This window comes from Pinus tabuliformis, chromosome 1_2 (assembly GCF_031772625.1).
Source record: "Pinus tabuliformis cultivar Carrire ecotype Pingquan chromosome 1_2, CPIR1, whole genome shotgun sequence".
Classification (NCBI taxonomy): Eukaryota; Viridiplantae; Streptophyta; class Pinopsida; order Pinales; family Pinaceae; genus Pinus; species Pinus tabuliformis.
In genome coordinates this window covers 487,564,450-487,580,125 of record NC_142298.1, presented here as the reverse complement: position 1 = coordinate 487,580,125, position 15,676 = coordinate 487,564,450, and the positions used below count along the sequence as shown (strand labels likewise).

Here is a 15,676-nt window from a genome sequence, read left to right as displayed (position 1 = left end):
GCAAGGTTTGTGGTAGATCTTCACCAAAATCTTCTTGCCTGAATTGTCTTGTCAAGGCTTCTACTGAGAAAAGAGATGTTGGTGGCACATATCCTCTGTTAGGATTATTCTGCTTTGCTGGTTTTGAACTTAACTGATTTACCAGCAATTCTTTATACATTTCTTTCAACTGGGGATCTGTGGCTGCCATCATTTGTGCGAACAAATTTCTTGTTTGTTCTTCTGTCTCGGGCTGTTTCATCATATTTAGAGAATGAAACTGGCAGACATCTGGATCACTGCAATCACAATTATCTTTTAAACATTCTACATAGTGGGGATCATTACAATATTCATCCTCAGTATCAGAAGTGTTAGAGTCAGAATTAGATCTATTTACATAATCTAATTCTTCTTCACTAGTGATTTCCTCACAACTTTCAGGAAAATTCAAATAATTTATCTTTCCAGATTCATTTCTGTAGAAGATTTTCTTCTTACCTTTCTCTGATTTATCTTTCTTTCTGTCTTTTTGTAAGTCTGGACAATCTAGGGAAATATGTCCTTTCTGGTTACAATGGTAATACTTGACTTTCTTCTGTCTAGAGTATAGTTGTGTCTTTTTGTAATCCTTTGGTTTTTTCTGATGGATGATGACCTCACAGTCGCACTCGCAATAGTAGGTGATGGTGTGCCAGCTGTGAAGCCCCTCCCACTAGGGCCACTACCCTCAACATCAAAATCAGGAGAAGATATCCCGAAAGATCTACCTGCACGTTCAGCTTTGTTTCTTTCTGCCTCTTCCTTCTTTCTGTCCTTTCCATCAATTGCCTCAAGAGCTTTTTGTATAAGCTCCGGACTAGAAACTGTACAAACCCCAACATCATGTCCACTGAGTCTAGCAAGATGGTATTTTAGTCGTGTAACCCCACCTGTTATCCTGATCCCACACAATTTGCATGTAAGATATGCACGATTTGCCCCACCATCAGGGTTCCCATACTCCCAAAATGGGTCCAAGGCTTTTGGCATATTTGTATTTTGTAGTGGGCTAGCTCAAACCTAGGGCACCAAAAACAAATTGGAATTAGTAACTTAATAAGTAATACTAATAACCACATCATTTTACAAAATAGTGTTTTTGCTACATTATTTGCAATTTTGCAATGTGAATTGAAAATTCATAAATTCATTTGAAATTTCATAAATTCATACATAGAATTTACTTTTAGAAATAGGCAAACGGTAAACCTACTTCACTGTTCACAACTTCAAATTGCACAATAAGAAACTAATTTCTAAGGTGAAGAAATTTTATAGAGATGAACCCCTAATATATAATAAAATTAATAAATAGCCTCTGCAGCTATGAACTCAACAAAAATGGAGTTTGCTCTCCAAATATGGAGAAAACTTAAAAACTTAAAACCCTTGCATTTGCTCATGGGCATGAAAATCTTTTCAAATGGAAAAAAAAAGTCAAGCAAAATGATTGTAGGCAAATAGGCAAGCAAGAACAATCCTAAAACTAACAAAAAATTCATTTAAATAGGGATTTATTTGAACATACCTGTTAATGGAAGAAATGAAATTGTCTCACTGTTCTTGAAGCTTAGATCAATGAAATCTTCGTTGTTGGTGGCGATAATAGCTATGGAACGCTGAAACCCTCGTTGGCAGCGAGCACATAGCTCTCCCCTTCCTTCTCCAGCAATCAAAAATGAAAATGATTGAAAAAAAACCAAAATCGGACTTTTATAACCCGCGCGGAAATTTTTTACTATCGTTGGGCAATATTTTGGATCGTCGCGTGATATTTTGCCGAAATATCAGCGATATTTCAGAAATATTGCGATATTTTCGGGAGCAGAAAATATCGCGATATTTTCGGGGTGATATTTTGACTCGCCAAAAATATCGCGATATTTACGAATATCGCCGATATTTCAGCGATATTATCAACATTGTTCTAAAGTATTGTACCCAGCTCTATTTATTTCCATATATCGGAGAAGTTAAAGGGGTCATTCTAAAGTATTGTAGCCAACTCTATTTATTTCCAAATATCAGAGAAGTTGAAGGGGTCATTCTAAAGTATTGTAGCCAGCTATATTAGTGTATTATTTCCATATATTGGAGAAGAGTATGCGTGCTGCAGAGAGATAATAATAAGCGTATTATCAAAATAATATTAAGCGTATTTAAAAAAGGAAAATTGTAAAATATTGTGCCAAAAGTCCTTTTCATAAACCAAACATTCTAGAAGAATCACATAATTGCAGGTGTTACCAACTTAGGTTGCAGAATATCCGTTAAATTCACAGAAAAAATATACTCCAAAACTAAAACAGTGTAGTATTTCTATTATGTATTCGCAAGATTACAGCTAATGGGCAACTTAAAAAATGTCAACCTTGGATCAGAAAATGCCCATTTAAAGAGACCAACTATTTAAAGACCTTCACCTATATCACATGCACATTTGTCTGTAACAAAAATCTGGAAACCTTCATGTAAAGCTTTGCATAGAAATTTATAACAATATGTCATAGAAATGAAACTATCTGTACAAGTATTGCCTGTATATCTCGTTGCAAAAGAAAAACATTATATATGCAAGGGGCAAGGATGACCAGAACTGCTAATTTACCTTTCAAATAATTAGAAAACATTATCGCATGGCCTGTCAAATATAGAGAAAAAAAAAAAAGTTTACAAAAATTCATGAACATCAGAATGCCAGTCATATTTTCAAGTATAACTAGTTATAACCCAGATTTAACTCTGCCAATACCATATCAAAGCATCCCACAGTCTGGTAAAGCATATTTCATCATCATTGCCTAGAGCTGCTAATTAACCTTTTGCGTAGTTGAAAAACATGATCGTTATGGCCAAACATAAATGAAAATATAGATATACTGAAACTCGTAAATGACCATTGCTTGGTTCAATTATTGACCCTTGTCAAAAAGTCATTCAAAACTGAAGCACGGCATCAATTTCATCCCCCTCCTCCATCTCAAGCTGTTGCCATCAATGACATGCATCAAAAAATAAGCTTTACATATGTATGAGGAACCAATTTTTTCACACCACAAATTATATTGAGAAAGCAAATAACTGTAAAAACTCCATCTCAAGCTATTGCCATCAATAACATGCACCAAAAAATAAGCTTGCTAACACAATGTCAAAGGTAAGAAGGATTTCCATATAATCCAAAATATATGTAATTTCGAACACCTCAAATATACATGATGAAAAGTATTTTTCATGGAAAGGGTAAAAAAGTAAAAAATAAAAAATAAAATGGAATCTAAAGATGGGCGTTGAGAAAAAGGATAAAAGGGTCCAGATTTTGCAAAAGCACAAGAAAGCAAATGAAAAAAGGCTTGGAGAACCATAACAAGGATACAAAAAGCAACCACTGAGTACACTATCCTTCAAGGTATAGAAATGAATTAAAAAATGAAGCCAGCTCGGACAACAAATATAAAGAAAGAGTAACGACATACAGTACCCTCCACTTAGGTCTCACCGTGAGAGTTTTACAACTAATCTCCAATATTGAAAGATATATGTATCAAGTATTCAAATTTCACTAAACCCGTTGAAATATCCACTCAAAACATGGTCACTTTTTAAGTAGGGTAATGGGATTGAAAAATATTGCACGTTGCTACAGCAGTTACCTGGTATACTCCAAACATTTCACACTGAAGATCTTAGGAAAATAAACAGAAGAGAGACGAAACAAAATAAGTAAAATAATAATGTTTACAAGGAACGATATTATCATAATAGAAACCTTTTGAATAACATAAAATGTAGCTTTCCATTTACTCTCAGTTATGATGCCCATTCACATCAACACCACCACAACCACAATTTTTCTACAATTTACTATGCAGTTTCACATATAACATAATATGGTTGTGTTCTAAACTTTCTGTTCATCCTACTTTATATTCATACTTCACAATAAAAAGAAAGTCAAGCTTAATAAATACTAATTCGTATTGCACTCCACGCCCCGAATGCAAGAGATGTGTCATCTCTGTAGGTAACACTAATAAACTAAATGAAAAGAAGGGACTTGACGCCTAATGTAAAAAAGAACATAAGAAAAAAAGAAAAAACACTTGAATGCCAATCATTAATTACCATGATGTCAAAAATTAAAAACAAACTAGTATGAGATTTAAACCTTGCTTAATAGACCGGGGTTAAGGTGAATGACAGATCTGTGAAAGTAGTTATTCTCAAACAAAAGAAGAAAAATATGGATATTGATATGACACACAATAAAAGATAGTATACTGATTAAAACTAACATGCACCTCCAAAAAACATCAACAGCGAGAACATAAGACCGACCAAAACTCAGCAAAATGTCAGGTGACCTCCCCAACCATTTGACGAACCTTAAATACAAATACATATCTTGCTTAATGCATCAATTGTCATGGAAACAAAAGAATACAAGATAAGTCAAAATATAGCTACATCTACACCATATACATGCAAGAATTCAAAATTGAGCAACACTATTTACTCAATACTCAAACTCTCTGCTCCCTGATGCAAGCATTTGCTCTACCACTTTTGCAGGCCCACATTTGAAGCACAGTAATGGCACCGTATTTTCCTGTACAGTGAATTTTTATGCCCCCATTCATGCCACCTGCCTTGTTTACCAACACAGATTCCAAACATGAGAAACGATGAACCCTATTAGTTGATGGAAAACCCTATTCCACTCATATCTAACCATGCAGCAGTTTCATGCAATACTTAGATGTGTAAAGCAATTGAGAACCCAGCCTTCTCTATGGTTAGGACTTAGGACTTGAGAGCTCTGAATAGTCTTTGTGAACCATTAACTCTGTCTGGTTGGGACTTGAGAGCTCTGAATGGTCTTTGTAAACCAGTAATTTCAAGTTATTTCCCATCAAGTCAGAATGTTTGAACTTTGAACACACCACCATTACGCAGGCATTGACAGCATAACATACCTGAATGTAGGGAATATAAGTACCTATCCAGATCAACTTCACAACCCAGGAAAAAAATAACCCAAAAAAATATCACCCTACACTTCAAAGCAAAACCAAAGGCTGTTTCTCGTAAAGGTATAGTTGATAGGTGATGCAATACGAAACTCAATTAAAACGAGATCGACAAAATAATATAACCAAAATTAGTAAATTACGATTCCAAAACTTCAAAAAGATCGAAATTGGAGTGTTTTCCACTGAGCTATCCTTAAAAATTTAAAATAACACATAATATTAGCTAATTTAATATCAGACCATTCAAAAAATATGATAGTCACATAAAGACAGAAGGAAAGCAAAAACTGTCAAAATTTTCAGAATGTCCAAGAAGAGAAAAAGTCACCAAACTCAGTAATAGTGACTATAATTATTTTTGGTTGAGAATAGCATTAATTCTCCAAGAAACAGAACCAGAATCATCACAGCAGTGACTACAGTTCAAACTTTGGACCCACATCCTTAATATTTATTATTAAGGCTCCACCAGTGGAGCTAACAAAAAGAAATTGCTCAAGCAAAATAAACCTAAAATGTAAAATCTGAACGAGGTATGGGTTACTTCTCCTGCATACCAAAGGATTCTTTTAGGACCCCTATAAGTCCACCAGATGCCTCCTCACATCCCTTCAAGTGGTAGGTGCTTCAAAAAATCCAGTTAATCTATCTTAAAGTACCATGGTTGCAAAACTGATTCTAATGACTCTTTGTTGCCATGGTTGCAAGGGCTATTTGAATTGAGAGTTGTTTGACAGATGCAAACCTCCCAAGCCATGACAACAATGCACCATCCCTAATAATCACAAGTTATTATAAATTTTCCGCCCCTCAGTGACGCTGTCCTTGTGTTCTTCAATCAAATAAATCAATTGCAGAATTTAATTAACAGAGAAATATAAATTCTGAACACAGCTACCATTACACACTAGCTGTAAAACAGTAAATAGCAGAAAAATAAATTAAAATTTAGCATACAGATGCACAGATGATTTCTTCTTCTAAATCAGTTTTTCATTCCTTAAACAAAGCTTGCAAGGAAACTAGGAAACTATATTTTGCATGAATTGCATGGGATCTCAATTCAGCTAAAGTTTGCATCAGCTAGGGATCGGAGAGTCTGCTATTTTGGTCAAGAGTATAAACACTTCTTTCAAACCTCCTTTTGCAAATTTTCAAGAGCTAGGAATGTGGAAGTGTACACCAATGCAGGATCATATCCCACCTGCAGTGAGCGAACAGGGAATCTCAGGGCAATCTGATGGAAGAGACCCATGCTTTTGAAAGAGCGCGCATACTTAATTCATTCAATGGAAAACAACAACTTGTAGAGGTTATTATGGGAGATTGATGAGGGCAAGCAACCATGGTAATGATGACACCTCAGATCAGATTCCTCAAGCAGCGAGTGAACAGTGAATCTCAGGGCAATCTGATGGAAAAGACACATGCATTTGAAAGAGTGTGTATTCTTAATTCATTCAATGGAAAACAACAACTTGCAGAGGTTATTATAAGATAATGATGACGGCAAGCAGCCATGGTAATGGTGACACCTTCAATTATGGATAATATGCATTTTCTGATGCGGGGCACATTGAAAGAGTTACACCTCATTTCTATCCTATTGTGGACAGCGTGGGGCATATTGAAGGAGTTACACCTCACTTCTATAAATTCTATCCTATTGTGGACAGCATGTTAACGCAGGCAAGGCCTGCAATACCCAGGATCTTCAAGTAACCATGCATAAAAGAATGCATACTCAGCATCTTCCCAAATTTAAATTCTCAATCATTGGCAAATTCACTCATTTCGAAACTCCTTCACATATGGTTCAAAATCAGAAAAATACAATCATCACACAAAAAAACTTATCATCAACCAAATCAAGCATTCAATGCTTCCATAAGCAATATGAGCTATCTCAATAACTCTCAAAAAAATGCTCCCTTACTTTGCCAATTTCGACCAGAATTCAAAAAAACCGAATAACAACAATATGGCCACCATATATGACAAATCAATACGTGGTCTTTTAATTCAACATCTGAAATCAAATTTTTGCCTTGGTAGAAATATACCTGCACCCTTTATTTTTATCCGCATTCAAATTGATTTCCAGTCAACACTTTCCCCAACGCTGTGAATTCTTCATTTATACCACAATTGTTTTTTTTATCTCCTTCTGATTCATCATAGACTGTTTAGACCTGCGAACAGGCAGCATTGTTATCACTATACATTTCTTTCAACATTTAAACCCCATTAAAGTACCTCTGCTCCCATTACAATTCGCCTTTGAATCGAATCACTGTATTCAAATGCAGACCTGCATCTTCACACATCGACCATTTAACATAACACCATCCATACAATTATAGCGCTATGTTGTTCCACCTTTTAAATCGATCTATTCGCTGTCAGCTACAACGCCCTCATAACATTAATGTCAATAACTTCTGCATCAGTCTTCAATTAACACAGTCTCATACATCTTCAACGCATTCATTTAATCTGGTAAACGATGCTGGTTCATACCTTGAATTTAACTCCACGCTGTAGCTTCTCAAATATGCTGCACCCAACACTATTACTCTGCAACGATATTTAAACAAATTTCTTAGTTTTTAATTGAACTGTGCCAATCAATTGCCCATGCTGGAAATCGAATTCTCAAAGGTTGATACAAAAGACCGCTTGTGATTCAGCCCTCCTTGCGCTGATCATCCCTCTGCATTTTTCAACAATTGTAATTTCCAATCGATATTAGTTTTTAACTACATTCAATTCATTTAATTTCGATTCAACATTTACTTAGAATCTACGCCCTTCCATCCATACCAGTCACACAGTACCAATAGAATTCAAACTTCTACGCAGAGAACGTAATCTCCAATTCGTGCTGGACAAGGCCATTTAACAATAAACCCATTGCTTTTAATTCTATCACTCCAGCAAACAGAGGTTGATCCTGCGATTCATTCATAATTTCAACACAGCAAACACCCAAATGTTCAAATCGATTCCTATATACATCGATTTTTTTTTCCACAGCATCAATCAATCCATCTCTAATCAATTACTACTGCAAAATTCAACATTAAATATGTTTTAATTATTCAACCAACAGCGCCCTTCCCCATTACCACGACTTGTAACTTCAGGGAAAGCCATTGTGCTATTTCCATTTACGGCGCTGGCTACAAACTACAGATCGATATAATATAACCATTCATTTGACAGAACACAGTAACAATTGTTAGATTAATATCAGCCCTTACAACTTAGAATCATAAATCGATCTGTTCATTGCACCCACACTTCATTCGTTCTCCCATAGTCGATTCTTCAATCCAAGCATATACATTCAACCAAAAACCATACACAACTTTTTGTGTGTTATTCTTCACAAACTGCCCTATCAATTTTCACAATTACATACATAATTTACCTCAAAATCCCACTTCAGAATTCGAATGTACAGTTTCTCAATTCATCAATCAAAATATATATAATACTGAACAATATTTTCATATAAACAAAATGAGGCTACTTACAAATTTATCTTTGGCCTGATATCCAACACTCATGGCCCTTTACAAATACTGGAGGCTTATAACCTCTTTCCCTATTCCACACTCTAATTCACCTCTCAAACTCTATTCTACTTGTCCCCTTTTCCTTTGAGGCTTGCTGAATTTATACAATTTTAAAAATGATCTAATTAAATGCTCTATCCCTTCAATTCCTCAACAAATCCCTAAATCACTTAACATCCCTAAAAGATAGATTCTTATCCCTAAGACTTAGAAACTAATTCCAACTTAGGCTCCCTCATTAATTCTAAAGAAACTAATTTCTCACATTTACAATTTCTCACAAATAATTAATTAATCACTCAAAATAATATTAATATTTACATGAAATTTTAATATTTCTTCAAAACATGAAACCCCCTAGGCTTAGGTAAAATACAATGTGTTTTTCGGAGATGATGCTCCTGCATCAGACTCCCCATGTAAGAAAATTCATGACCACCTGGTCATAAGTCTGGATAATTATTTCCTCCTGGATCCCAAATTTTATTTTCCTTGCTTGTCAATTGCTTTACTGTTGTTGCTATCTGCTGTTGTCCTCCAGGTTTCCATATTTTTTGTTGTAGAGCTCCACTTGCTCTGCCTTCCAAATCTGCTACAGTCTTTCTCTGGTTGTCTTTCCTTTCCTTTCTTATTGTCGTCTTTCTCTGGGATTCTTTCCTCATCAGTTTTCTAATACTTTCAATCTCTCGGTCCAATAAATCTCCCGGCTGCTGATTTCTAGCTGTCTGCTGAGCTAAGACGGCTTGCTCAATTTTTATTTTCTCTATCTGTACTGTCACTTGCTAACTTCTTGCTTCTATGCTTGTTTCTGTTCTGACTGCCACCCGATCATCCATGCCCTCTTGTCTTCTGGAACAGAAAACTTCTTCTTCCTTCATTTGACTACTCAACTGAGTCAAATGTTCTGCAACAATACCTGCATTCACAAAACACTTGTTAGAACAAAAATCATAAGGCATCAGTGCCTTGTCCTCCTTTGCCAGCACTTCAGTATGCTGTTCTGAATTCTCCTCCACTATCAGCACATCAGTATGCTGATTCTTTTTACCCAAAGAATTCTCTGAAGAATTCTCAAGACTGTCAACCAGTCTTTCTCTCACATCATCTGCTTCCATGATATCTTTCTGCACTCGTTCACTGTACTGAATTCTTTCATCTGCTGCAATCTCCTTGTCATACTCTGAATTTATCAACAAGTATTCCAACAATGCAATTTCTTTGTAGCATTGCTGAAGCATATCATCATCACCTGCATTCATACATAAACTTTCAGTTTGCATAAAATGTTCAACAGTATCAGCTGTTACTTCCCTTATCTGCGCTTCAGACTGCTTCTCTTCTTCAGCATCCACAAGAGTTTTCTCTTGTACTGTAACAGCAAAAGCATCACTGCTTTCTTTTTCAGAGTACTTATCATTTTCTGCTTCCTCTGTCTTCATTCCTTTCTGAGATTTTGCTATCTCAGCATCGATCTGAACAACCTTCAGATTCAACTTTTCTTGAACAAACTCTAAAGCTTGTTCATCTCCCTGTACTGTACCTGCAAACATACACAACTCATTAGTTTTTAAATCACAAGACTTTTCAGTCTTGACTGCTTCCTCCAATTCCATCTCTGGCTCAAGAACTCTAAGTTCCTTTTTCAACAAGGCAATCACAATTTGCCTCAACCTCCTCTGCAATTGTTGCCAAACCACTCTCTTTCCCTTCAGTGGAAAGAGCCATTTCCTATTCTGATCTTCCTGCTCTTGCAACCATTCCTCTAGTACCTGCAATTGCACTTTCATTATTGCAATCTCTCTTTCTCTGACTTCATCAGTCATCTCATCTCTGTGGCATTCCTCTGAACCTCTTCTTTGATCCTCCATGATCACTTTCTCCATGAGTTGTTCACTCACCATGAGTTGTACTAGCCTTTACGACAGCAATCTCTTCTGCTGCCACTTACCTCACCAAGCCCTCCTCACTCAGTCTTTTGGTAAGTACTGGTTCACTGCTTCTGGAACCTCTTTGAGCACTCTCCTCTGCTCACTCTCTAGGCTATCTCTTCAACTCACCTTCTTCTTCAGGACACTGCAATTGTCCTCCTTATTCAGCCTTTAGCTGAATACCAGGTTCACTGCCATCTTCTCTGCAACCATAAACTTCAATTCATAAATTTCAAATCAGAAAAATCATCTCACCTTTAAGATCTTGCATGATCTTTTCCTCCCTGCAATCCTGTTCACTTGTGTAGTTTGCATATCAGATTTAGAAATCTGATCGTCCTTTCAGTCTTTCAACAAAAATACATTTCAATTCAACAAAACCTTCTTGTCATCATTCAGAAAATAAATATTTCAACAGAGCATTCCGGCTCTGATACCAAAATTGACGCAGGCAAGGCCTGCAATACCCAGGATCTTCAAGTAACCATGCATAAAAGAATGCATACTCAGCATCTTCCCAAATTTAAATTCTCAATCATTGGCAAATTCACTCATTTCGAAACTCCTTCTTCACATATGGTTCAAAATCAGAAAAATACAATCATCACACAAAAAAACTTATCATCAACCAAATCAAGCATTCAATGCTTCCATAAGCAATATGAGCTATCTCAATAACTCTCAAAAAAATGCTCCCTTACTTTGCCAATTTCGACCAGAATTCAAAAAAACCGAATAACAACAATATGGCCACCATATATGCAATGTTTTACGACTCCGACTCCGACTCCGACTCGGCCGAGGATCGACTCCGACTCGGTAATGACTCGGCCGGCTCGATTTCAATGACTCGGTCGTTGTAAAAAATACATTAAATATTTATTTTTTTATTAAAAAACATAATTTTAAATATTTTAAACATAATTTTAAAGATTTTCATTCATGTTTCCAAACACACAGTGGGTGAAGACAGTTTTGGAATTTATTGAAGGTGCTTGGCCCTTTCTTCTAGACCACATATGTATTATGAAGTATCTGTGGCTCCATTGAAGCTACCTAGTACCTGGAACTATAAGCTTGAGCAGTCACATAAAATGCTTGAATCTCCATGTTCATTGCACATGCTAAGTATGAGTTCTGTTGAGGTTATGACAATGTTTGCATTAACAGTTTTGTTGGTGACTCTTCATCCTACAGCAGCATGTAAAAGTTACACAATTAACCAGTCCTATTGTTTGCAGCATTAAGGTGATTGAAGAAGTCTTGGTAACAGTATGGTGGTGGAGCACATACATGTGCATTGATCTTTGGATCCTTGATCAGAATTTCTGAAAGGGTTTGTATTGTTGATATGAGTATTTTCATAAACATTATTGTCCATACTGTGATAGACAGAAGATGCAGCCTTCTCTTCTGTAACTTTTGATCCATCACATGTGAAGGTTTAGGTCTAAATATTGACTCTACCGTAGTCACTATCAATACCCTGGTTTCACAGTCACTACAACTCTACAGGAGTAAGTTCTGAGTACAGTGACAATGACACTATCAATAGTATGGTAGTATATAATAAAGTTGACATGATATAGATGCATTGCATGGATGTATGACTGGATGTTCATGTTGACATTACCTTTAGACAATACCATTGATCTACATGACATCACAATGCCCTTGGTATGTGACAGCATTAGCACTAGCAGTCACCCTATTGAAATTTGACACCAGTGACTTCTATATTGTGAGACAGTGACCTATTAGTATTGACAACGAGACAACCTTTACTTTGATATGTGACTATGACCGTGAAACTTTGGCAACAGTAATAACACTATACACCTTCAGCAAATCTTCACCTTCAGTAATAACACTTATATTGTGATTTGGGGAGTGACTCGGCCAGCTACCCGGCCGGGTTGACCGAGTCACATATGACTCGGCCGAGTCATTGGATGACTCAGCCGAGTCATATGTGACTCGGTCAACCGAACCGGGTAGCTGGCCGAGTCACTCCCCAGGCCTTTGACTCGGTTCGACTCGGCCGAGTCGGAGTCGATTCGGCCGTTTTGTAAAACAATGCATATATGACAAATCAATACGCGGTCTTTTAATTCAACATCTGAAATCAAATTTTTGCCTTGGTAGAAATATACCTGCACCCTTTATTTTTATCCGCATTCAAATTGATTTCCAGTCAACACTTTCCCCAACGTTGTGAATTCTTCATTTATACCACAATTGTTTTTTTTATCTCCTTCTGATTCATCATAGACTGTTTAGACCTGCGAATAGGCAGCATTGTTATCACTATACATTTCTTTCAACATTTAAACCCCATTAAAGTACCTCTGCTCCCATTACAATTCGCCTTTGAATCGAATCATTGTATTCAAATGCAGACCTGCATCTTCACACATCGACCATTTAACATAACACCATCCATACAATTATAGCGCTATGTTGTTCCACCTTTTTAATCGATCTATTCGTTGTCAGCTACAACGCCCTCATAACATTAATGTCAATAACTTCTGCATCAGTCTTCAATTAACACAGTCTCATACATCTTCAACGCATTCATTTAATCTGGTAAACGATGCTGGTTCATACCTTGAATTTAACTCCACGTTGTAGCTTCTCAAATATGCTGCACCCAACACTATTACTCTGCAACGATATTTAAACAAATTTCTTAGTTTGTAATTGAGCTGCGCCAATCAATTGCCCATGCTGGAAATCGAATTCTCAAAGGTTGATACAAAAGACCACTTGTGATTCAGCCCTCCTTGCGCTGATCATCCCTCTGCATTTTTCAACAATTGTCATTTCCAATCGATATTAGTTTTTAACTACATTCAATTCATTTAATTTCGATTCAACATTTACTTAGAATCTGCGCCCTTCCATCCATACCAGTCACACAGTACCAATAGAATTCAAACTTCTACGCAGAGAACGTAATCTCCAATTCGTGCTGGACAAGGCCATTTAACAATAAACCCATTGCTTTTAATTCTATCACTCCGGCAAACAGAGGTTGATCCTGCGATTCATTCATAATTTCAACACAGCAAACACCCAAATGTTCAAATCGATTCCTATATACATCGATTTTTTTTTCCACAGCATCAATCAATCCATCTCTAATCAATTACTACTGCAAAATTCAACATTAAATATGTTTTAATTATTCAACCAACAGCGCCCTTCCCCATTACCACGACTTGTAACTTCAGGGAAAGCCATTGTGCTATTTCCATTTATGGCGCTGGCTACAAACTACAGATCGACATAATATAACCATTCATTTGACAGAACACAGTAACAATTGTTAGATTAATATCAGTCCTTACAACTTAGAAACATAAATCGATCTGTTCATTGCACCCACACTTCATTTGTTCTCCCATAGTCGATTCTTCAATCCAAGCATATACATTCAACCAGAAACCGTACACAACTTTTTGTGTGTTATTCTTCACAAACTGCCCTATCAATTTTCACAATTACATACATAATTTACCTCAAAATCCCACTTCAGAATTCGAATGTACAGTTTCTCAATTCATCAATCAAAATATATATAATACTAAACAATATTTTCATATAAACAAAATGAGGCTACTTACAAATTTATCTTTGGCATGATATCCAACACTCATGGCCCTTTACAAATACTGGAGGCTTATAACCTCTTTCCCTATTCCACACTCTAATTCACCTCTCAAACTCTATTCTACTTGTCCCCTTTTCCTTTGAGGCTTGCTGAATTTATACAATTTTAAAAATGATCTAATTAAATGCTCTATCCCTTCAATTCCTCAACAAATCCCTAAATCTCTCAACATCCCTAAAAGATAGATTCTTATCCCTAAGACTTAGAAACTAATTCCAACTTAGGCTCCCTCATTAATTCTAAAGAAACTAATTTCTCTCACATTTACAATTTCTCACAAATAATTAATTAATCACTCAAAATAATATTAATATTTACATGAAATTTTAATATTTCTTCAAAACATGAAACCCCCTAGCTTAGGTAAAATACAATGTGTTTTTCGGAGATGATGCTCCTGCATCACATGTACATGCATGCTCAGGCCTAGGGAGCATTTTTCAAGGAGGCAGAATTCAAAAGTGTAAAAACTTCAATGAAACGTGGTTGGAGCCCCTGAGATTGAATCTCAGGTTTGACTGTAATTACCAAACAGTCTGATATTAATGAAAAATCTTGAGTACTTGGTCTACAATTTTTCTCCTATTCTTGTGCATTGTTCACTGTTAATGAATTTTCAGATGTCTATTCTTAGGTAGGGCACAAATACCTGCATGGGTAAAACTCCAGTTTGGGTAGAGGGTGCAGTTCGTAAGGAAAGGGATCCATGCTTGCATGTTCCAGTTCATCATCCAGTTGAGGTATACTTAACTGTCACACAGATCCATGCAGCTGGGCACACTAGGTGATTGGATGAGGGTTAGGGTTTGTTTGAGTTACGTTGAGCAAGGGTGCAGTTCATAAGGAAAGGGATCCATGCTTGCATGTTCCAGTTCATCATCCAACTGAGGTATACTTAACTGTCACAGATCCATGCAGCTGGGCACACTAGGTGATTGGATGAGGGTTAGGGTTTGTTTGAGTTACGTTGAGCAAGGGTGCAGTTCATAAGGAAAGGGATCCATGCTTGCATGTTCCAGTTCATCATCCAACTGAGGTATACTTAACTGTCACATGGATCCACGCTTGCATGTTCCAGTTCATCATCCAGTTGAGGTATACTTAACTGTCACATGGATCCATGCAGCTGGGCACACTAGGTGATTGGATGGGGGTTAGGGTTTGTTTGAGTTACCTTGAGCACTTCATGCATGTGACCAGATATATTGTATCTTCCTTTGCCTTCCTATTCTATAAAGAAAACACACAGCACGCCACTGTGTTGGTTAGCGATTTTTTGGTTTTCAGTTGTTATGATGTATTTTCTTCTTTCCATATTCCATAGAAGATAGATGTGATTGAGAGTTGAGATATGTGTACTCAATGTTTTTATTTTTCTGCAGTATATGTTTGTAGATTGTAGGATTCAAAGATTGATGTTTTGATAAGGTTTTGCCA

General features: G+C 36.4%; 1 protein-coding gene across 1 annotated transcript in view; it reads right to left on the bottom strand.

The window, feature by feature from the left end:
* Positions 1–2,608: 2,608 nt before the first annotated feature.
* The window catches only part of LOC149206468 (uncharacterized), a 104,816-nt gene continuing 91,748 nt past the window's right edge, over positions 2,609–15,676 (bottom strand). Inside the window, exon 4 of the mRNA XM_089395440.1 lies at positions 2,609–3,006. Coding sequence (XP_089251566.1) covers positions 2,959–3,006 — 48 coding nt within the window. The 3' untranslated portion in view covers positions 2,609–2,958. The remainder of the gene's footprint in view (positions 3,007–15,676) is intronic.